The following is a 25107-nucleotide window of genomic DNA, read 5'->3' on the forward strand; positions in this document are numbered from 1 at the left end:
CTCAAAATAAAGGGATGGAGGAAAATTTACCAAGAGAATGGAAAGCAGAAGAAAGCAGGGGTTGCAATCCTAGTTTCTGACAAAACAGACTTTAAACCAACAAAGATTAAAAAAAAAAAAAGGCAACGAAGGGCATTACCTAATGGTAAAGGGATCAACTCAACAAGAAGAACTAAAAATTCTAAATATACATGCACCCAATACAGGAACACCCACATTCATAAAACTAGTTTTTAGATATCTACACGGAGACTTAGACTCCCACACAATAAAATTGGGAGACTTTAACAACCCACTGTCAATATTAGACAGATCATCGAGATAATTAACAAAGATATTCAGGACTTGAACTCAGTTCCGATCAGGTGGAACTGACAGATGTCTACATAACTCTCCACCCCAAATCAACAGAATATACATTCTTTTCAGTGCCACGTAGCACTGCCCCTAAAATTGACCGCATAATTGGAAGCAAAACATTCCTCAGCAAATGCAAAAAAACTGAAATCATAACAAACAGTTTCTCAGACCACAGTGCAATCAAATTAGAACTCAAGATTAAGAAATTAACTCAAACCCACACAATTACATGGAAATTGAACAATCTGCTCCCGAAAGACTCCTGGGTAAATAAAGAAATTAAGGCAGAAATCAAGAAGTTATTTGAAACCAATGAGAACAATGAATTCTGATGGAAGCAAAATCATCATAAAATCCCCTGTGGCCAGCTTAGAAACTTAAAGCATAAAAAGTATTCAGCAATTTAATGAATTGAATTCAACGTAGATATAATCCACATTTGGAAAAATAAAATTTCTTTTGCTATTCAACATAAAAATTTTGGAAAGGATAATTTACCCAACCCCTGCCCACGCTCAGACACTGAACATAAATTTTTGCTCCTATCATCTGGAGGCTATAAAAATACTGACATTAGTACCAGATCAAAAAAAGAGATCACTGCTAACAACCTAGTTCAATCACAGCAACACTCTGTTGTCTTGGCCAATTGACTGTTTGAAGGACAAAAGCAATCACCTTCCAATAATGATGTGCCAAAATTTCTAAATTGTGATGAGCTGACTCCTGCCAGCACATTTAGAGGAAGTTAGGCATGGTTAAATTGGAAGATAGGTGGCTGTGTGCACATTAAGCCAGAGAGTCAGATTAAAGATGTGGTCTCTAACTTGAGGGGTGAGGAGGTGCTGGGGAAACAATAAAAATATTGTGGTTCTTGGGATTAGGATTGATATACCCACATGTGACTTACTACCACTGTTCGCAGAAAGCAGAGACATCAATTAGGCAAGGTAAAGAAAAGGGCCTAAATATCACTTTCCACTATTCTGAATGAATTACTGGAACACAGATACATCAGGAATGAGAGTACTGGGAAAAGATGAGAACATCATTAGACTTAGAGAACAGGCAAGGCAGGTCAGGGGAGACAGCAGGGCCTAGGGCTTCTAACCAAAGGTCACAAATAATTTATCTGAGTGTGAGAGAGGTCTTCAGAGTAAAATCCCAAACATTGTGATTCAGGGTTATGAATTGGCTGATGAAGGGAGTTCAGCACAACTTGAACACGATAGCCTTTCAATACCTTTTCATCAGCCACCTCCCCATCCCATCTCAGGTAAACCTGGGGACAAGCTTCTCTCTTGTGTAGAGCCAACATGGAAAGCAATGGCGAGCCCCTGGAAAAACTTTGATCTGATACGTACACATAGATATAGATAAATATAGATATAGATAGGTAAATACAGATATCAGGTTAATAATAGCTATTTAGATAGATGAAATAGATATATGTATTGGCTTGGATCCCACTAGTCTTTGGAAATCTTAAGATATCCCAGGAATTTTTTCTAGCACAATTGTTTTTTAAAAAGCAACTCATTTTTGAAAGCATAACACACAGAATGAAAGTATACATGTCCTACACACACAGTGACATGGTTCCTCACGCACTGAATATATTGTGAAAGTAGCAGCATGTCAGAAACAGTTTGCTCAGGACTTAGAAGTCTCTCTAGTGCTCTGTGCCAGTCAGTACCTAAGTAAGACCAACTCTTTTGCCTCTGCCCTGGGGGTAGACACTCTCGCTTCTAACAGCAGTGATTATTTTTGCTAGGTACAGTTTCATCCATTTCGTATTTATTAATCTGATTGTTACAATAATCCGATGAGATCAATACTGTTATTCTTCCCATATTACAGATGAGGAAACTAGGGAGCATAATGTTCATGATACTTGCCATGGTCATATTGCTATTAAATAGCAGAGCTGGAATCCAAACCAGGAACTCTGGCTCTAGAGTCATACCCTTTAGTCACTAAATTGTGCTGTCTAAAATATCATGGCAAGCTCATTCAACAGCCTGAATCAATACAATTAGATGTGTTTAGAGAAATAACCACTAACCACCACATAGCACTTTGTAGATTGTTCTGCACATACCTTTTGACTTCCTCCTACTTATGGCTCAGACCCTGTGAGCAGGCATCAATCTCTGAGGGAAAAAGACTTGCCCAAAGGCCACAGCTAAAAAGGAGAAGATATGAGCTAAGAACAGTTTGGGGTCTATTATTTTCTTCACTATTTCACAAAGGACAGGAGAAAACAGACCAAGAGGATTTCATGAGTAATCCTTTTCTCCAGTGAGGCCAGCTAGGCACTCTGGACATGGTTGGTGCTAAACTTGTAAGAAGTCCTATTCAGGCCCGGTCTCTTGACTGAAGATTTATGTGTTACTCAACCCCTCAGAATCCTTGGGGTAGCTGAGCTCTTCACTGCACTTATGCAGGTGACAGGAGGTCTATCTGTGACCCAGACAGACGCCACAGGCAGGTAAGACAATAATTGAGGAAATGAGTGAAGCACAGAGTGAGTAGGGCAAACACTGTGAGTTTGGGTCTCCAACAGAGTAACTTGTGAAGAAGAGAGAGAAAGAAGAACCTAACCTATCGTGATAGCCCACAACCTTGGGGAAATATGATATCCATTGAGTGCATGAAGTTTTCCATCAGCACACCTAGACTCAAATCCTAACTCTGCCAATCACTTGTGCACTCTACGTGGATCACCTTTTCTCTCGGCGTCCTGCTTTCTTCATTGATAAAGTAAGCTTGATAGTATTACTGCTTACACTGTAACTGGTGGATTAAAACATGTAACATATTATTTATTTTATAGATGGCACATATGTATTTTATAGATGGCACATAATCAATAGATTTTTTCTTTCTTTCCCAGTTCTTTCTTAACACTGATGAAAGAAACGAAAAACAATGTTTTCTTTTAATGCCTTCTTAGTATTGAGTGCTGTCATCAATTCTGCATTCATGACAAACAACAAAGTCTAACTTAGATACATTAAACACAGAGAAAAGAGCACCGTACACACAGGCAGAACCAGCTATGAATCCTATCTCTGCCCCTCACCATTCACTAAATGGATGTCTTAAAGACATCACTTACCAATACTGATCCGCAGATCACTCCTCATATCATCTCTGCTAAGAGAGAAATTTATAAAATGCTACCGAAGTATGAGTGGGTTTTATGACTAGGCAGTAGAGAATAGGAAACCAGTGAATCAATAAACTCACAACGTGGTGGTTTGCAGACATTCTCTGCATGGCAGCTGAATATACTTCCCTAGAAGCATCCCCATCTGGTCAGAGATGGCCTTTACTGTGATGGCCATCCTTGTCCAGCCTTTCTTAGGTTTCAGTATTTTTGCAGAACTAGCATCCCTGGTGTACGAAGAATGTGATAAATGAGCTCTCTGAGCAGTCATCTACACTCTCTCTGAAGAGCATTTGCATTTTATTTATCCACATTAATAAAGAGAGCCCATTTGTTTGACGGAAGTAAGTAGGATTTCAAACTCATTTTCCTTAAGTTTTGCATGGTCTCAATTGTCTGGCAATAGGAGAAATGTAAAGGAAAATAACAGTTATGTGTAAACAAAATCGACAAAGTTGCACCATAGGGAATATAGCTAACATCTGCATAAAGGGTTTTTATATACTTTTAAGAGGGGCGTATAAAAGCATAATTCATAAGAACAATAAAAACTACAATTAATGCCATAAAATGAAATCTAAATAGAATTAAGAACAGGAAGTGAAGCAAATGGAAAAACATTATAGCCCACTAGTACTCAAAAACTATTAAACAATTATTCTTGAAATTTTAGATTATTAAATAAGCAGACAATATAGCCTATGAAATAAAGTATTAACTTTATATACTTTGTGCCATTATATCCATTCCCTGAAATCAATCCTAAATAGAAATTGTAAAAAGGTTACAAAATTATATCTGATAATACAAACACACATTTTTCTCCAAGTACTACCTTCTTGCTCTTCTTCCATTCACAGATAAACTTCTAAAAGAAGTTTCCATCCACTGTGTCTCCAACCTCTCCTCCTATTTACTCTAGTCAATATATTCCAATCTGGATTTTGCCAAATTAATTCTGGCAAACCAGCCCTTTCTTTTCCTAAATGTAAAACGTCATGTTTTAAACACATTTCTTCCCTTAAACACCCTCTTATCACAATTTTCTCCTGGTTGTCCTCCTATTTTGCTCCTGGATGTCCTCCTATCATTTCATTCAAACGCCTTTTTCAGGTTCCTCACTCCGTTCACTACATTAAGATGTAAAGGTCCTCAAGATTCAGGTTTTGGTCTTCTGATTTCACTACTCAATTTCTACCAGACCTCATCCATCCTTGGGCCTTCAGGAAAAAGGTATAGCCCAGCTCCTAAATGAACATCTCTAGCCATGCACTCTGTAAATTCCAGAACTGTGCAGCCAATTTTCAAGGCTTCAAGTCTTCCAGTTTCTGATGACAAAAACCACTTTTCTTTTGCCTATGGTTTGAGTTTATGATAGAGTTTAAATTAATTAATTGGTTGATTAATAGTTTTATTTCTCCCTCAGCAAGAAGTTTCAAGAGGGCTGAAGCTGTGTTTCCTTTATTCACTTTTCTATCCTGAAAACAGTCACATATCAAGTGTTTTATACAGTGTGAATGGAATGAATGAACTGAACTTCACTTGAGGTTGCAAAACCAACCTTGGCATTGATTTATTGAGAAAGGCCAGGTATGGTGGCTCATGCCAGTAATCCCAGCAGTGTGGGAGGCTGAGGTGGGAGGATTGCTTGAGGCTAGGAGTTTGAGGCTGTAGTGAGCTGTGATCCTGCCACTGCACTCCAGCTTAGGCGACAGAGCAAGACCTTGTATTTTTTTTTAAATAAACAAATGCAAAATGATCTGAAAGTAAAACTCAAAATAATAAAGAGAATAATTTTCAAAATATAAAGTGAGGGGCCAGGCTTGGTGGCTCACACCTGTAATCCCACCACTTTGGGAGGCTGAGGCAGGCAGATCATGAGGTCAGGAGTTTGAAAGCAGACTGGCCAGCATGGTGAAACTCTATCTCTACTAAAAACACAAAAAATTAGCCACGCATGGTGGCACCCACCTATAGTCCCAGCTACTCGGGACGCTAAGGCAGGAGAATTGCTTGACTCTGGGAGGCGGAGATTGCAGTGAGCCGAGATCGCACCACTGTACTCCAGCCTGGGTGACAGAGCGAGACTCCGTCAAAACAAAACAAAATAAAACAAACAAAATATACATAAAGTGAACACTTTTTAATGTAATTAGCCCAGTGTTAAAGGTGAACATTTCATACAAGCAAAAATACTGAATACTGTAGTAGAATCAATAATTAAGTACATGGGTAAATTAATAATATCATCCATGGTGAGCTAATGCCCCTAAGAACTGGATGCTTTATCATATAGTTGCTTGACATTACCAACAAGTACTGCGACAAATTTGATTCAACCATTTCATTATGCAGGCAGAAAAGACAGTCTTTTAAAATAACTAAACATATGGGAATATAATGAAGAGTGTCTATAGTAATCATTTCATTAAGACACAAGTCTGTTGCTAAGCTATTAATCTTACTTGTAAGTTTGATGAAAAAAAGAAGGATCTCATGATTTCTTGCTCCAACTTCCCCGGTACAGAGGCTCTATTCTTTCTTTTCCAGATAGAGACTGATTCCTTGGAAGTAGCTCTTCACAGGATTATGGAGTTGTCATGGCCCGAGAGAGTCCTTCCACCTCTAACTCATGCAACAAGCAGGGCTCCAGGCCTTCCCAATGCTGATAAAAATTCAGTGAATAATTTCTCCAGGCCAGTTTCATTCCAACCAACCTCTTGTGTTGAATAGGGTGACAATCTGCTGGAGCACCTTGTGGAGGACAGTGGTAGTCTAAGCCTTCTGAATTTTGCTGCCATCCCTTGGAAACAATAGAAAACATTCAAAACAGATGAATTGCCCATCAATAGGGCACTGGTTAAATAACTTATGATATAACAACTCAGAGGGCAACAGCAGAATTGTTTAAAAATATAAATAAGCCCTCTATACTAATTCAGGAAGATCTTGAAGTGAAAAAAGAAAGATGCAGAACAGTGTACATGGTATGCTATCTTTTACACAAAAACGAGGAGAGTGTAAGAAAAACATGACTACATTCTTACTTTGCATATGCATAAAGAACTAGAAGGATTTAAAAGACAAACTTCAAAATTTGGAAAATGGAAGAAATTGTGTCAAAGTATACATTTATTTGTATGTCAAAATTTAAATTAACCACTAATTAAAGAAATGCGAGTTAATAAAATACAAAGGGAAAAGTCAGAAGAAGGGAAAGGCACAAACATTGTTGGTGATAATATTTTGGAAATGTTGTCTTGGATCAGCATTTTACTAAATATTATCCATAACAGGGCTAAAATTTTGCTCATTCTATAAGTTTACTACAGAGTCTATAAAACAATGGAGGATAAGAAGGTACATATTCAGGAACAAACAATGGGCAAAGGAAACTATAGTATGTATAGTTCTTGGAAAATTACGTAGCCATTTTTAAAATTGTGGAAAACAAAGGCATTTCAAGCCATAAATTTAGAATATATCATTTACATAATAAAGTAAACAATCTAGTAAAGGCAAATATTTTGCGTTTAAAATTATAACAAATTTGAAAATATGAACCAAAATTGTAACTGAGGTATCTATTACATAATGTGGGATAACAATTATTGTTTTGTAGAGGAAAAAAAAATTAAGCATCCAGGTTTCCTCTCAATTTCTACAAATGCCGCATTTCACTGTTATTCAAAAAAACAGAAGCTAGGAAGCGTAAAGCTTTGAAAAATTATGCATTTGGGGAACGTAAGAGCTCAGATATGCGAAAAACTTACATCAAAAGTGCAGCATAACATACGTGCACACATTCTGTCCTATTTGGTCCCACATACAAGGCAGCTCTAAGAGGCCCGGCTGGCGCCCACCCTACACAGCTCCGCTTCCCCAACCCTCACCCTCCCCGCCTCCCGCTCACTTCCTCCCCGTTCCCCACCCCCACACTCCCGCCCACTGACGAGGTCTGGAGGCCGCGCAGCCGCACTAGCCGCTACGGCCGCTCCCACCCCGGGGTATCCTGGGACTAGGCTTTTCCGGAAGGAGCGGCTCGGCGTCGGGGCTAGGCCGGTATTCTAGGCCCAAGCCCAGGCCCAGGCCTGTGTTCCAGGCCGTTGCTCAGAGACAGGCCGCTGGCCGCTGCGACACTCTAGGTACAGCGGAGGACGCAGCGGGCCGTTCGCTGAGGTGTCCGGACCCGCCGCCGAGCGGGCCGTGTAGCCACAGTACGTGGCGGCGCCTCTTCCTTGCCCGAAGCGGAACTGCTGAAGGAGCGGCAGCGCAGGCCGGACGAGGTGAACCAGGTCATTTAACCACCTTCAGGTGATGAATCATCTGTCTAATAATCAGATTTGAGGTCCACAGCCCTTTGTGGTCCTGCTACAGGGCGATTTTCGGTGGATGACTGACTGGCGTGGCCTGAGGGGTGCCGCAGTGACTGCCTTCCCTTGATAAGGAAACGAGCTTTCTGTTCTTTGTGGACACCTCGTTGCCTGTAAAACATTCCGGTTATAACTTCTTTATCCGGCTTGCATCTCTGTGCAAGAGCAAAGCTTTCACATGAAAGTGTCCCTTGGTAACGGCGAAATGGGCGTCTCTGCCCATTTGCAGCCTTGTAAGGCAGGAACCACACGCTTTTTTACCAGCAATACTCACAGTTCGGTGGTACTGCAAGGCTTTGATCAGCTTAGAATAGAAGGATTGCTTTGTGATGTGACCCTGGTACCAGGTGATGGAGATGAAATCTTTCCTGTTCACAGAGCTATGATGGCGTCTGCTAGTGATTATTTCAAAGCCATGTTCACAGGTGGAATGAAAGAACAAGATTTGATGTGCATTAAGCTTCATGGGGTGAACAAGGTTGGTCTGAAGAAAATCATTGATTTTATTTATACTGCAAAACTTTCTCTTAATATGGACAATCTTCAGGACACACTTGAAGCTGCTAGCTTTTTACAAATATTACCCGTTTTGGATTTCTGTAAAGTATTTCTTATATCAGGAGTCTCTTTGGATAACTGTGTTGAGGTTGGACGAATTGCTAACACCTACAATCTTATAGAAGTGGATAAATATGTTAATAATTTCATCCTGAAGAACTTTCCTGCTCTACTGAGTACTGGGGAGTTTCTAAAACTCCCTTTTGAACGGCTTGCATTTGTGCTTTCCAGTAATAGTCTTAAGCACTGTACCGAACTTGAACTCTTTAAGGCAGCCTGTCGCTGGCTAAGGTTGGAAGACCCTCGGATGGATTATGCTGCAAAATTAATGAAGAATATTCGATTTCCACTGATGACACCACAGGATCTTATCAATTACGTGCAGACAGTAGATTTCATGAGAACAGACAATACCTGCGTGAATTTGCTTTTGGAAGCTAGCAATTACCAAATGATGCCATATATGCAGCCAGTGATGCAGTCAGATAGAACTGCTATTCGATCTGACTCCACTCACTTGGTTACATTAGGAGGAGTTTTGAGGCAGCAACTGGTTGTCAGTAAAGAATTACGGATGTATGATGAAAGGGCACAAGAATGGAGATCTTTAGCCCCAATGGATGCTCCCCGTTACCAGCATGGTATTGCTGTCATTGGAAACTTTCTTTATGTAGTTGGTGGTCAAAGTAATTATGATACAAAAGGAAAAACTGCTGTTGATACAGTTTTCAGATTTGATCCTCGGTATAATAAATGGATGCAGGTTGCATCATTAAATGAAAAGCGCACATTCTTTCACTTGAGTGCCCTCAAAGGACATTTGTATGCAGTTGGTGGGCGCAGTGCAGCTGGTGAACTGGCCACAGTAGAATGTTACAACCCAAGAATGAATGAGTGGAGCTATGTTGCAAAAATGAGTGAACCCCACTATGGTCATGCTGGAACAGTATATGGAGGCTTAGTGTATATTTCAGGAGGAATTACCCATGACACTTTCCAAAATGAGCTCATGTGTTTTGACCCAGATACAGATAAATGGATGCAAAAGGCTCCAATGACTACAGTCAGAGGTCTGCATTGCATGTGTACAGTTGGAGATAAGCTCTATGTCATTGGTGGCAATCACTTCAGAGGAACAAGTGATTATGATGATGTTCTAAGCTGTGAATACTATTCACCAACCCTTGACCAGTGGACCCCAATTGCCGCCATGTTAAGAGGCCAAAGTGATGTTGGAGTTGCTGTCTTTGAAAATAAAATCTACGTTGTTGGTGGATATTCTTGGAATAATCGTTGTATGGTAGAAATTGTCCAGAAATATGACCCAGAAAAAGATGAGTGGCATAAAGTTTTTGATCTTCCAGAGTCACTTGGTGGCATTCGAGCTTGTACACTCACAGTTTTTCCACCTGAAGAAAACCCTGGGTCACCTTCTAGAGAATCACCTCTTTCAGCACCTTCAGATCATTCTTAGGTCTAAGGTGTAACACCTTTGCAGTACATCATGGGTGATCTAATACTTCCCCTTCAGTTGTATCTTCTTACAGTGATTGGTACAGTTATTAGATATAAAGGTAACTGATGTTATTCGTCTTGTATGGCTTTTAGTATGTTTATCAAGTGGCTAACATGCATTCTGAAAATTTATTTAACATAGCTGTTTTAACAAATGACAAAAAGATGTAGAAAAATGTTTAGATGTCTTTTTGTGATGTTATATAAAATTGTAGATGACTGTGGTAAATGTGTAATTATGTCCATTATGCTTCAAAGTTGAGTTTTCATCTTTGACTCCAAAATGTCAGAGGGAGGCCGCTCTAACCTCAGAATAACGAAAGGTTGCCAAGTATTAATACTAGTTACCTCCCTCTTTTCATAGTTTTTGACATGTCTGTCAACTTACTCGATTGTGTGGTTGCATTCAGAATATTTGACGTTTCTTACGTAGACAGAAATAATAAAAATATTAACTAGGAAAAAACAGTATAGCACCAAGCCAGTGTTTAATATCTCTCTCTAGAGCGAGCAAGAGAGGGAGAAAGGAGGAAAAATACACATAATACAAACATACATGCATACACACATACATACATATGTATACACACACACAATTTGAAAACTGATTGGCACTTCAACGATGCTGAAATTGTTTTTAAATTTAAGTTTCTTTCTTCCACAAAGCAGCTGTTTCTATTCAAATGGGCATTCAGTACCAGAGAATAAATGTCTATATAGTCATACTGAATTTAGATAGATAAGGGCTACAGCATACTAAATCAACAACCAAATTTGTCATGTGACTAAACCATTACTTCAGATGAAGCGTTTTTCTGCTTGTGTAAAATACACAAGAGTATTTTTACACAGATTGGTAAAGTTCAGGTTTCAGAGAACTGCTTTTGTGCAGAAAATTTAGGTTCTTTTTTCCACCTTTTTGGTCAGTAAAACTTAATGAAAAAAGCAAGGAAAAAAATATTCTGAACAAAGCTATAGGGTTTCAAGTTCAGCCTCCCAACTTAGTCATCCTAACATGATTATTTTGCGATTTGGGGTGATTGCCCTGGTGCTGTTCCAGTCCGTGTGCATCCTGAGCTGTGTGATCTGCCTCGAGGCTATGATCTGAGCAAGCAGGAGATACATTTTCTCCTGCATCAAGTGAGGAAAAATGTGCTTTTGGCCATGTCTCAAAGACAGGACTAACTTCAGATTCCCAAAGAAGCCAGCTACAGAGCCTCTGGAACACTGTGGTCTTACAAGCAGTACTAAAATCAACCTTCAGCCTCTTCAATACCAAAGGTATCCCTACTGGTTAAGAACCACATGGTAATTTTTAATGGGACTTTTATCAGCAAATGGAGTTACAGGAATTCTCTGTAATGAGTGATTCTGAAGAGGTACTTTCCTGGAATAATTGTCTACCTGAAGAAAAAAATTTTATATATACATTGTGTGTGACACACACACATGTGCGCGCGCACACACACACACACACACACACCCCTATACCTGGAAGATTGTCAGAGTGTAAATCAGGAACAACTTTCTCTTTATTGACAATCCCATAATAAAACTCAGGAACCAAGGCAAAATGAATTGGCTTCTAGGGGTCTGAACCTTACTGCCCATACAAGTGTTGATTCATTTTAATACTTTTTATGATTTCTGCATTGGCAGAAATTTTCATACTTTCTATGTTTTTTTTAATTACTCAGTTTTTTATTACTAAAAATAGCACATTTGAGTACATTTGAAAAGTAGAAAAATTAGAAATTATTAACTATTGAATAAGCAAGAAGTGCATCATAATCCTTTGATTATTAATGAGGTTGAATATTTGTGTGTTATGGGTAGCTGTGTTTCTTTGACCAAATGTTCCTGTCCTTTTGCCTTTCTGTTATCTGTTGGAGTTGCTTTGCTTTTCGTATCAAGTTATAGGATCTCTTTATATAATAAATGTAATTTAACTTGCATTTGCTTGCATTTATTTCTTCCCTCAATCTATTGTAGTTTTACAAAGGCAACGCTGTTCAGTTAATTTTTGAGATCAAATTTGTCTTTTTTTTTTTTTTTTTTGAGACAGGGTCTCACTGTTGCGCAGTCACTGAAACCTCTGGCTCCCATGTTCAGGCGATTCTCCCACCTCAGCCTCCTGATTAGCTGGGATTACAGGCATGTACCACCATGCCCGGCTAATTTTGTATTTTTAGTAGAGATGGGGTTGGGGGATAATTTTGATATGGCTTATTTTTTATGTAGTATTTCAGTGCTTATTCTGACATATCAAGGTGGTACTGCCCTGCCTCTATTTTGTACAAGCTTTTCCTTTTATTGAAAAAAAGTACTTTTTATTACATCTTATGTCTGACCCTGGTACTTCCTATTGAAATAAGTATTGCTTTACCAGGTAAACTGCTCTATCTACATCCCCCACCTCTAGCTTCACACACCCTGCCTCTCATTTTTTTACTTTCCTGTATTCTGCAGTTGACAGTTCTCTTGGTAATCATACAGGTAGCTGACTAATGCTATGCTAATACAGGTTGAGCAGCCCTAATCCAAAAATCCAAATTGCTCCAAAATTTAAAACTTTTTGAGGGCCAACAGGATGCCACAAGCAGAAAATTCCACACCAGACCTCTTGTGACAGGTTACACTCAAAACAGTGAAGACTTGTTTCATGCACATTATTAAGACTATTATATATAATTACCTTCGGACTACGTGTCTAAAACGTGAAATATAACTGAAGTTTTAAGTAATATTGTTTAGACTTGGGTCCCGCCCCAGGATACGTCATGTACGTGCAAATATTCCAAAATCCAAAACACTTCTGGTCCCAAGCATTTCAGATAAGGGATATTCAACCGGTACTGCTATTAAACCTGGAGTTCCTTATAGAGAGAAATTTTAGGTGGTTGAAATGATTAAATGGAAAGATTTATTTTCATAAGCTGGTAATTTTTTAGAGAAAGTTCAGACTGGAAAATTGTTTAGAGGATAAAAACTAAAAGCACATAAAGCATTCTGTTAACATTTCTTGTTTTAATTTTTCTGATAAGTATTCAAAAATTAACATTTGTTAGCTTTTTTGATATGTCTATTATAGAAAATACAGGAAAATAAAAGCAAACAAAAAGTAATTATCAGTGATTCCACATGCTGAAGAAAATTTCTATTAATACTCAGTATATTATATATATATGCACATATGTGCAGGCATTTGTCAAATATTTTTCAAATATGCCAGACCTTAGGCTAAAAGCTGGATAATGAAAATAAATCCACCTTCCAAAGACTCCTATTATCATGACTTTCTCTTATTTTTTAAAAAGCTGTATATATTAAAAAATCGTAAGGTGTTTTTTTCCTAATTATCAAATGCACATGTATTTAGAAAAACAAATTCCATTTTTACTCAGATAAATCCAGACTTAAATTTCTTTCCCACTTGCTTACAGTAATATTTGTGTAGTTGGCCTGCAAAGCAAACACATTTCACTCATGTTCAGATTTTTGTAATCAAAATTATTTTGTTCTCACTATAAAGGCAGTAAGCTCCTACAGGACATTTTAAAACTACATAAATGTGCCATCCCCAGCTCAACCGATTATAAACAACTGCTGAAAGATTGTGGGGTAAGTTTAACTCTCTAAAACTTCAGCTTTGTCATACATCTATCAGGTTGGGTGTGATCATTAATAATTCTATATCAGATTTGTAAGGAAAAATATAAAGCGATTAGCATAAGATATGCACAGAAGCAGTGAATGATAGTTGTTACTAACAAAGTTGGGATTTTATAATTTTTGACTTTTGCTTCAGCTTAATGATTTTCAGGCTATTGTTCTTTGAAACTGTTCAGTGTCTATACAATATTTCATTCCATGAACATGCCAGATTATTCCATTTCCTTATGTGTAGATATTTAAATGTCTACCATAAATTTTCACCATAATAAAGCAAGATGTAATATTCTTACATAAAACTTTGCCCATTATCTACTAACCTATGATAAATGCTAAGTAAAATCTGAATCATATAGTGTTAGCTTTTTTAGGGTCTTAAAAAATATTTCCAGGATTATACCAATATGCATTTTTAGCAGAACTGTGTTCAGTAACTATTTCAAAGGAAATCTTTGCAGTTCTAGTTATTTTACTGTTTGGATTTACATATCTTTAATTACTAGTTACACTTTCTTGCTTATTGAGCATGTGTATTTTTCATACATAAATCATTTGCTCCTGTCTTTTGCTTTAATTGTCCTATTTGCTATAAATACTTTTTTATACTCTACTTTTTTATTTAATGTGATCAAGTATGTTCATCTTTTTTGTATGTTGACCTTTCAGTGATATTTTTGTTTTTTTAATTTGGGGTGTGTGTGTGTGTGTGGTGATGGTGGTGATTATATAGTACTGATGTGGTATTACTTGTTCTTGATCCTATAGCTTTACAGCTTTGTGATTACTAGTTCTTGACATGTTAGGGTGGCATTTACTGCTTGTCTCCTGTTCAAGTAGCTTTTCTTTCTAGTTAAAATGAGAATGAGATTTTCCTTAAAATTAATAAAATTACCTTTGTATATTAAGATTAATCATTCATTTTTTTTTGAGATGGGGTCTCGCTATGTTGACCAGGCTGGTCTTGAACTCCTGGTCTCCAGTGATCCTCCTATTTCGGCCTCCCAAAGGGCTAGAATTACAGGCGTGAGCCACTGCAACCAGCTATATTAAGATTAATCTTTATTCTCTATTTACAGCAAGTATTTGCCCACTTGTTTTCTGTGAGCAAAAAAATCAGTGTTTTTCCTTTGTAATGTAGCACAATTAGTTTTTTTGTCATTTTTAACGCTTTCTTGAATAATTTTTTTATCATTAGGTGGTATAATTATCCCAGTATTTTATGTTGTTATTATTGATACAACTTTCTACCAAACTTCTGGCATAAAATCTAATGTATTTTTTCAAATTATCCAATTTTTCCATAACCACTTTTTGAATATCTTCATTTCCTTGCTGAATTTTTATGCTTTTAAAAAAAATCATAAAATCTTATAGGCAATCAATTTAGAGTATTTTTCTTCACTTCCAATGATCTTTTTTCAAGTTAAGTTGTCTTTGATATATACGTGTGTGTGTGTGTGTGTGTGTGTGTGTGTGTGTTTGTGTATTTCTGCTTTGAATGGGGATTCATTATGTTATATTCTGAACTCTTGGTAGAAGTAGGAAATATGTGGTTTTAGCATAATGGTTGTCTACTGACTCTCATTGATTCTTCAGTTTTTTGGGTCAATTCTCATATTTTCACCTTAAGTAACCATTATCTGCGTATTATAAAAGCCAATTTCATATTACTGGTTTAATATGAAACATTAAAGCATGGTTCATACTTCCAGCAAAATTATTGTAGTGACCGAGGAATTGTGTCTTATGCGTAATTTTAATAGGGGTAATTCTAGTTTTAGAATTCCTTTGTTACAGGGAAATATCCTTGATCTTGTTCATGAAGTTCCTCATTAATTAGGAGTCTTAAAAAATTAGGGTTGTATATCTTCATTACAAAATGGTTTCTGTACCAGCTGATCCAAATTGTTCTTAGTACCATCCATGGGCTTAAAGAAAGGCTATTTCTTCGCTATGTGAACAGTGTGTCATTAACTACCCATTTCTTCATTTATTTAGTAAAACTTATCGAGACAATATTTTTTCTCATGTCAAATACTGAAAAAGAGTCTTTTTTAATTGCTTTCAACTGTTGGGTTAGAAAGGACTCTTGCATATCGCTGAGTGCATTGTCAATTGGTATACAGTTTAGAATGCAATTTGGCAAAAGTAGTAAAATGATCTTTCAAGTTTCATACCTTTTGGACAGTAAGTATATTTCTAGAATTAATAAGTGACAGAAAATAGGCCATAAATAGTCATCTCAGCATGATACTATTATTTGCTTCCTAATATGACCACATTAGACCTTCCATTAAAATACTTTTAAATGGATTTTTAAAGATTCTTCTTCCCACCTTAATTTTGATACTTTATCTGCGTCCTCTAGTATTCAATTGTTGAGCATATATTTGAATGGCTGGATGATGATTAGAATAAAAGACTTAAATATTCATTTAAGGATGACTGAACGCATAACTGTTGAATTGTGTACATGAGCCAAATGCACTAGTACACAGAATAGGTCGTTCCTCTGTAACAGTCTCAGAGCACCTGCTTTCCAGGGGCTGATGTTATTCTGCCATCTACTGGTTGAAATTAAAAGTCTTTGTTTAGCTAGATTACAGAAAATACATCTCCTTTATCAAAACAACAGTAATAACAAAACCCAGAAATGTTTATAGCACATGTGAAAGTTCAAAGTTGGCAGCTTATATAAATTACATAAGTGAATATTAAAAACCTTTGGTAATTTTTGGGGTACGGTAGATCAAAGAGAATTATTTTTTATATTAAAAATACAGATTTAAATAGCCATGACCTTTATTTATTTATAAATTCGTGTACATTGAATTTTAAATTCTGCAACATTTCATCTGGATTCTAAGCATTCATATCCACTACTTGCTTTTTCCTTTGAGTGGATTTCCCATACCATTTTTATTTTTAGTTTTTAGCAGACAGCCTCATCACAAAGACATGTATAGAGTAAATCTTTTCAACAGCAGAAAGGATGTAATATGCATTATATCCAGTTATAAGTAAATATGACAACCTCATAATATTTAAGAAATTTTTATATTGGTTTGCTCATTTGGGTATGAGGATCAAATCATGACTGCTATAGCCACATAATTTTCACCCGGCCAGCCAGAGACACATATACATAAGCATATACATGTGTTTGATGTAAAACATCTTCTGGACCAGCTGATCCAAATTTTTCTTAGTGCCATCCATGGGCTCAAAGAAAGCCTATTTCTTGACTATGTGAACAGTAAGAATGGCATCAACTACCCATTTCCTCATTCTCCATGTTATTGTCTCAGAACAAAATATTCTCATACACCAAGCATTTTTTCCCTTAAGATGGATGTGTATAACAAGTGATCTCTTAATAGTGCCTCCTGAAGGATATCAAGAGTGCACATATCTTTTCTACATAGAACTGAAGGAGCAAGATTAGATTTCGTGCAATCTTAGAACAAGATGTGTATAAAGCTGTTGACAGCAACTAAGTAACCCAAACTTCAGATGTTTCGTTGTCTAGAGCCCCTTCTCCAATTTTAAGTCCAAAGAGTATGTCTAGCTCTTTACTGGTCCATCTTCCAAAAGGCTATTACAATACAGCCTTACAATCTCTTATAATGGAAGTTTATCATTTTTTGCCTCATTTCACCCAAGTGCCAGTCAACAGAGTACATTTTTGTATGTGGTGGGGATGGGAGGCAGGTCTAACTTCTACTGATTCAAACAGCTTTATCTTACTTAGGGAGTATACTTTATCACTTAGAAGTCAAAACATTCTTCCAGCCAGGAATTAGTGATCCATTAAAACTTATTTCTAATTCATGTTAAATCATGAGCCAAAACATACTCAGTATAAAAACCTAATTTGAGTGAGTGTAATGTTTATTTCTTCATACTAAGCAGTGTTTACTTTAATTTTTTATTACTCTCTCCATCTTTCTCCAGATAAGAAAATCACAGATTTCACAAAACCTTTCATATATGTATATACACATACTTGAAGACATCAGTTAACTCAAAGATTAAGGAAAAAGAGTTTTTATTTTGCTTTTGTTGTTTTTTGTTGTTGTTTGTTTTTTGAGATAGAGTTTCACTCTTGTCACCCAGGCTGGAGTGTAGTGGTGTGATATTGGCTCACTGCAATCTCCGCCTCCCTGGTTCAAGCGATTCTCCTGCCTCAGCCTCCGGAGTAGCTGGCATTACAGGCGCCTGCCACCACCCCTGGCTAATTTTTGTATTTTTAGTAGAGACAGAGTTTCACCATGTTAGCCAGGCTAGTCTCGAACTCCTGGCCTCAGATGATCCGCCTGCCTGGGCCTCCCAAAGTGTTGGGATTACAGGTGTGAGCCACCGCCCCCAGCCAGAAAAACGGTTTTCTAATTTTCAAGGCTGGCTCTCCATTAATAATCTCTCTCGTGCCCTGGACTAGCTATACTTTATCCTGCAAGGGGAATAAGTTATGGATTCCATTGGTATGTCTACTTCGTTCACTTCTTGGGCTGCAATATCTACACTTCCCATTCACCCTTACCACTTACCTAGTAGATAGTCTAGCCACTTACAACGGGTTCATGGCTACCATTGAACTATGAGATCAAGGAGATCCATTGAAACTCAGCCCCCAAATCCAAAGTCACTTTCCCTTTGATATCTGTAGTTTCATCATCTATCATAACCATGCCTATTCATCATCTGTAAAACACCCTTTCTACATGAAGGGATACTCTCACATTATGAATTCTAGTTGTGGTTGTTTTAAAATATATTCACAAATTTTCTCATATTCTTTTCTTTCCTCCTTTTGACTATGTGTTAGATTTAGTGATTCCCATCTAATGAATACGATGAAACAATGGTGTTTAAATTATAGACTAGGTCATAAAAATTTGCGCACTTCCTCCATGTTTATCTCTTTTCTATCACTTCCTCTAGTACAAGCCACCTGCCATGTTGTGAGCACATACCACATAGCTCCATGGAGAGGCCCATGTGACTGTGATGAAGAGCTGAGACTTCCTGTCAGTGGCCATGTGAGTGACCCATGTTAGAAACAGATCTGCCAGCCCAAATAGAACCTTCAGACAACTGCAGCCCCAGCTGGCATCTTGACTGCAACTCATGAGAGATTCTAAGCCCACCGAAGCTGCTCTTGAATTATTGATTCACAAAAACTGTTAGGTAATAAATTTATGTTGTTTTAAACCACTGAGTTTTTGATTAATTATGCATCAATGGAAAACCAAATCACCAATGCAGGCAACATAATGTAAATTTCAAGCCTCCCTTGTAGATAGGACATGGGAACAAAGAAAGACTTGCCAATCTGGAGCACCTGCATGAGCTTTTGATCCTAAAGTGTCCACAAGAAGATATAGGCTCTACGTGGTGTTTCTGTATTTGTTGGCTGAGTTGGTGGCTTTCTGTAGTGGGAAGTTCAGGTTTTAGGAAAAGAAATGGCATCAGAGAATGGAAGTTCCTTCTAGTTCTTACTAGAGCAGCATCATCAACAGTGGGTTTTTATATCTGGACAGTTCTGTGGTTTCATTTTTGATATTTTAATCTGGAGGCTTAGTCTAGAGCTTGTTTCTATGGCATCCCAAAAATTCAGCAAGCACCACATCTTAACACCTCTGTTTAGTCATCAGTCTTACATTCAGCTTTACTCTTTACCACAACCTAATAAATACCTTCCAAACCTATTATCTATCGCGTTTGGTGCAATAACTATGTCCTAATGGTTCCACTTCCCACCTTTCTAACCAGTATGTGCAAGCAAACTCCAACCTAGTTTTCAAAGGGCAGCTGTAAGAGTTTTTCTAATATGTATTTGGTGACATCAATTCACTGCTTAAAACATCTCAATATTTCTAATGATCATTTCTGTAAATCATAATCCCATAATTGCTTGCAAAGCCTTTTACAATGCAACACCTGCTTCCTATTCTAACTTCTGCTTTCTCCCTCCCTCCCTTCTATCTCTACATATTTCTAAACCTTCTTCACTGTTTGCTCCTGCATGCGCCCTCTGGCCATTCACATCTGCTGTTCCCTGTTTCTGACCCTTTGAGCATCATGCATTTTCTTGGTTAACTCCCACAGATCCTTGAGATGCCGGCTTAGCAGTTACTTCTCCTGGATGCTTTCCCTGATGGAAACAAGTCCTACATGCTTCCAGAATCTGGTACTTTCCCTGTCACAGTCATTAGCATTACTTTAATTAAATGCTCACTTGCCCACATCCCACTAGACTGGAAGCTCTGTCATTCCCTGAAAGCAGAGAACGTGTCTACTTTTTTTCATCGTAACTGGCACCATCCACAGAGCCAGCAAATAAAAGGTATTTGCTACTTATTTGAAGTTTCAAGGTGGATGATTCTATATTTCACTTTAGTTTCTAGTTCATGCAACCGCTGAAACTGAATCAACAGTCATCAGATATGACTCATCTAAGAAAACATAAGTAAAACTGAATTCACTTCAGCTGGTATAATCTATTATAGTAAATTGTTCATCTCCTTCATGGCCCTGGGATTCCTACCTACCTACTTATTGTTTAGAGCTGTCTTCTCAGGAAGAGTGCTCCACTATAAGAAAGTAAAGTCTTTATTTAACTTACCAATATATTCACAATGACAAGTAAATTGCCAGGAGCAGAGATATTTAAAACGATTTATGAATAAATAGAATTAATGTTCCTTTTGGATTTGAAAGCAGATTAAAGGTTTAAGGGCACTTTGTATCTCTTTGAGGGTTTGAGTAAGACCTGACTTTTACTGTAAAGATTTAAGTACCCGCTCCATCCTCACCAAACAAAAGAAACCAGAAGGCAAAGCTGACCATATTTATAAACAATAAATTTTGAAAATACAGCAATTATCGTTAGATAAATTTTAATTATTATGAGCTAAAATGTAATTTCTCTCTATTCAAAAGTACAGTTTTGCCAGGTGCAGTGACTCACGCCTGCAACCCCAGCATTTGGGAAGCTAAGGTGAATGGATAACTTGAGGTCAGGAGTTCGAGACCAGCCTGGCCAACATGGCAAAAACCCGTCTCTACTGAAAATACAAAAATTAGCTGGGCATGGTGGTGCATGCCTGTAATCCCAGCTACTCGGGAGCCTGAGGCACGAGAATCGCTTGAACCCGGGAGGTAGAGGTTGCAGTGAACTGAGATTCTGCCACTGCACTCCAGCCTGGGTGACAGAGTGAGACTCTGTGAAAAACAAACAAACAAAAAAGTACAATTTCTTCTTCTTATTGAAACACAATCTTACAAAAATGACTCAATACATTGATAAATGAAGCAGAAAGGAAAGTCTTTGAATTGAACGAATATTTACAAGCTTGAAGCCACATAATTAGTAGATGAGACCCGATTGACTGATACTGGGTCTAAATCTAAGTTTCCTTTCCAACCTCCTGGGATTTCTGATGAGCCTATTAACACAGAGAAGGTATTTATTGATTTTCCTTTCTTAATTTGCAGTCTGACAATGTCCCAGGCACAACAGATGTGTTCTTTCTTTCTCACATAGAGACTGATTGCTTGTGAATACTCCTTCACAGCCAGGCTGGAGTCCTCCTGCTCAAGGTCTCTTTGATTTCCTATACCCAAACAGGTCTCCAGAAATTCTAGCTACTGATCAAGCCCAGTGAGGAATTTCAGTTCTTTGTGCTGAAAACGTTGGAGATCTGCTGGATCATCTTATGAAGAACATTGGTGGCCTAAGACTTTTGGAATTTGGTGCCATGCGGCTGCTCCAGGGGAAACTTAAAAACATTCTTGTTCTTCAGACGGGAAGAAAAGAAAGATTCTTCCAATTTGGTGCAGAAGTTTGAAGGTCACCTATTTATGGCAGCCCATGGCTCTGGGCTAGGCCACAGCTAAGGGTGCAGAGAGAACTGCAGAATATCATCCTCAGTGTCACTAGGGAAGAGGTTGGCAGGGTCATTGGTGGGATGCAGCTGGCTAGGCCATTTGAATCTTTACCCACCTGTCTCAGTACTTTCTTGTTGTGAGATTCTTACATAACCAGATTAGGGTTTTCAGTTTTTGTACTTATCTCAACTTTATTTCCACTTTGTTCACCTTCTCCTCTATTTATGGGTCTCAGATAATGTCATAATCTCAACATTTCTTTTGTATTATGACAATGGAAATTAAACACACTCAGAAAATGGCAGAACTCTCAATCTAATAGGATATACCCATCCAAATGAGGCTCAATGTTGAAATAAAAACCTATCTGAGTCTCAATCTATGTCTCTTTTAAAATTCTAATAAATGTACTTAGAGGTTTGATCTTAGACATTTTTACTTCTTAAACTGCGCTGAAATATGTGTTTCCTCACCTCTGCATTTCTCTTTTAAGGGGCTAATACACTAGGTTTGATTTCTTCCACCTTTCTGTAGATAACGGTGGCATAAAACTCGAAAACCCAGGGTTAAGTCATCCAGTTGTCTTTATTCTGTCACTAAAAATGTCTTTACTGCATATATGTGACAGACAATAGGCTTGGCAATTTCGATTAAGAGATAAGTAAAACAGGATGATGACTACTCTCCATGGATTCAAAGAATGGCATTTAAGACATGATTGTGATTAAACACTAGCATGCTCAGTGCAGCCAAGAGGAAGAACTGAAAGCTAATGAAGAGGGAAATTGGGAGGCAGTAGAAACTGCCACTTTGTGACAAGATCTGTGGCTCCTGGAAGCTTAAACATCAAGTTTTCCTTTCCTCTTCTGCAAAATTGAGACAATTTTAATAGTTGTCACATAGGAAATTGCAAAGATGAAATAAAATAAAGTTTGCAAATTACTGGCTGAGAATCTGAACATGGTAAATGATAGTTACCTTTAATTTCAATGTAATAAATAACATAATCCTGTGTATAGTCCACATTTAACCAAATCCAGACAAGAGAAGCTTTGATTGCAGCTCCCCTGACATTCCTGAGGTCTAACACGTTGATGTCCCTCAAATGGAAACTCTAGGAAAGGCGACTGTCTGTAAAACTGTGAAGGAGCAGAGCCCAGGTTCCCATTGTCAGAGTAGTGCCTTGCACAGAGGAAAAATTGTACAGCCCCCATGAAGCTTGTTCCAGGGAACCAGTGTCTCAGCAAGTTGCAATAGAAAATGGCTGCTCTGTGAATAGTATAAATAAATAAAATAATCCCTTTACTCAGATTCAGTTAGTTTCAAATCACCATTGATGATTATTTTTAGGCCCAAGTAAAAAATATTTTGTAAACCATTTTCCTAGTCTTTACAACTCTCTAACTCAACCCTAAAAAAAAAGGTGATTTGAAACTAACTGAATATAGTATTATATAAATAGTTACCTACAGATATATACAGAATATACACTTACATATTTATATGTACGTATTTAAATACATACAAATAAATATTGTAATGTATTTAATAACATATATGTTATATTGTATATGTGTATATATAACATATTGTATATATGTTATAATTCTATATAAAGTATTGAAGTATATATATTAAAATATGTAAATGTATACATATTTTTATACATTATATTTACATATGGATTTTTAAATGTACAAAAACATATATAAGATATATAAATATATATATATATATTTTTTGACCAAAGTCTCACTCTTTTGTTTAGACTGGACTGCAGTGGTGCTGTCATACCTCACTGCATCCTCGAACTCCTGGGCCCAAGTGATCCTCCCACCTTGGCCTCCCAAATAGCTGAGACTATAGGTGTGCACTACCACACCCAGCTAACTTTTTATTTTTTGGTAGAGATGGTGTCTCCTTCTGTTGACCAGGCTAGTAAATCCTGGCCTCAAGCAATCTTCCTGCCTTGGCCTTCTAAAGTGCTGGCATTATAGATCTGAGCCACCATGCCAGGCCTATATATTGTTTATGTATATTTAAATACATATGCTTAAATTATGTATACTTATATATTTAATAATATACAAATTTAAGATATTTTTAATATGTTAAGTATAATTTAATAAGCATATATTAAATTATATGAGATTGTCAAAGTATATATAATACTTAAACTGTATATACTTAAGTATACATAATTATATTTACACATATTAAATACAAAATACATAATCTAAAAATGTAATCTATATTTAATGTAAGTATATAAACTTATTTTATGTTACATAAAATTTAAGTATATGCAAGCATATATATACATATATATTTCTGGAGGGAGGGGGATTGGAAATGGGACTATCTTGATTTTCAGCCATGGAAAAATCACAATACTTTGCTGATTCAGATGGCTGCCACACTCTCCCTTCCCCCCTACTTACTGGAGGATCCCATTTTTTCATTTCTGTATGACATTAGTTTCCTCCCTCCCCAGCGTAGAAATCCCAGGGTGCTCTCCTCATTCACTCACCATTAACCTGCATTGCCATTCATACAGCTGCTTCCTGTTCCACTGTGATTGCTGGCTGTCAATTTTCCCATAAGAGTACAAAGCCAGCAACTGAAAGCAAAAGTTGAGTGAGAGTTCTAGGTTTTTCAGAAACATCCATATCACTGGCCTTTTTTTTTTTTTTTACTTCCCTCCTGGTGAATAGTTTTGGAAAAGAAGGAATATCCGCATTACAATAATGTAACCATCCCTGTGGAAAAAGGAAATAGAACGCAAGATCCATTTTACTCTGGAGGCCGTTAAAATATTTGTAGAGGATGAGAGCAACCTACTGGCCATGATGACAAAGACATACACCAAGTCTATGGAGGGCAGGCTTTTCTGTTCCATAAAGAATTCTGTTCCCTTGAAGGAGATTTTCGTTCATTGGTAAAAGGCCATCTTTCTCGGAAAGAATTAACCCTAATATTGGAAGAAGCCCGTTTTCTTAGCTTTTGTATCACAGAGAGAGAAAACACTCCTAGATTCAGGAAGCACATGTTCTTTGAACAATGGGCAGCTATGTGGAGAGAGAAAGGGTCAGAACGTGTCCCTTGCCTCCAGCCTCTTGACTTGTCCCTCCCTCTATGTTTTGTGCTAGACTGGGAATCAGTACAACCTGCAAATGTAGGTGTAGAACTACAAGGGAAATCAAGAAAAATCTTCTGGTTAAGGTACATTAGCTCTTTCTTAATAGTAAGTTGCTAATTTTACACATTCACTCCTTAGGTCATGTCCCAACTTTATAATTAAAACATTTTCTGTTATTTTCAATGATGACTCGACTTGCATCCCTTGTGCTTTTACTCAGTAGTAGAAGAGAGCAAAGACATTTGTAAAGGAATCAGAGGATACAATTCTTGCCAAATGATATCAAGAGAAGGTATCTATTTGTGTAAAATTTGCGAAGTATTAAAGTGATCTGCGAATAGTGTAATTGAAGAAGTTAATCAGGAGTGTGTGTGAGAATTACTTAGATAGTAGGAAGAGGCTTCAATTTAGGAGGAATTTCTTATTCT

At 37.3% G+C, this 25107-nt stretch overlaps 1 protein-coding gene across 16 annotated transcripts; it reads left to right on the plus strand.

Annotated features, from left to right (window-relative positions):
- Nucleotides 1-7519: 7519 nt before the first annotated feature.
- KLHL9 (kelch like family member 9) lies at nt 7520-22493 on the plus strand. Of its 16 annotated transcripts, none has more exons than XM_063609833.1 (5): nt 7550-10037; nt 13511-13599; nt 18592-18837; nt 19759-21115; nt 21281-22493. In XM_063609833.1, exon 1 carries the CDS (start codon nt 8084-8086, stop codon nt 9935-9937), a length of 1854 nt encoding a protein of 617 aa, XP_063465903.1. In that variant the 5' UTR covers nt 7550-8083; the 3' UTR covers nt 9938-10037; nt 13511-13599; nt 18592-18837; nt 19759-21115; nt 21281-22493. The 16 variants fall into 16 exon arrangements, with proteins under 16 accessions (XP_063465915.1, XP_063465911.1, XP_055150058.1 ...); XM_063609834.1 differs by having other exon boundaries at nt 19759-19996; XM_063609836.1 differs by having other exon boundaries at nt 19759-19840; nt 20593-22493.
- Nucleotides 22494-25107: the final 2614 nt, after the last annotated feature.

Source organism: Symphalangus syndactylus, chromosome 9, assembly GCF_028878055.3.
Source record: "Symphalangus syndactylus isolate Jambi chromosome 9, NHGRI_mSymSyn1-v2.1_pri, whole genome shotgun sequence".
In the NCBI taxonomy this organism is placed as follows: domain Eukaryota; kingdom Metazoa; phylum Chordata; class Mammalia; order Primates; family Hylobatidae; genus Symphalangus; species Symphalangus syndactylus.

Bases quoted from the DNA above. Each gene is read 5' to 3' on its own strand.
- KLHL9 (XM_063609845.1), top strand. From the start codon at position 8,084: ATGAAAGTGTCCCTTGGTAACGGCGAAATGGGCGTCTCTGCCCATTTG.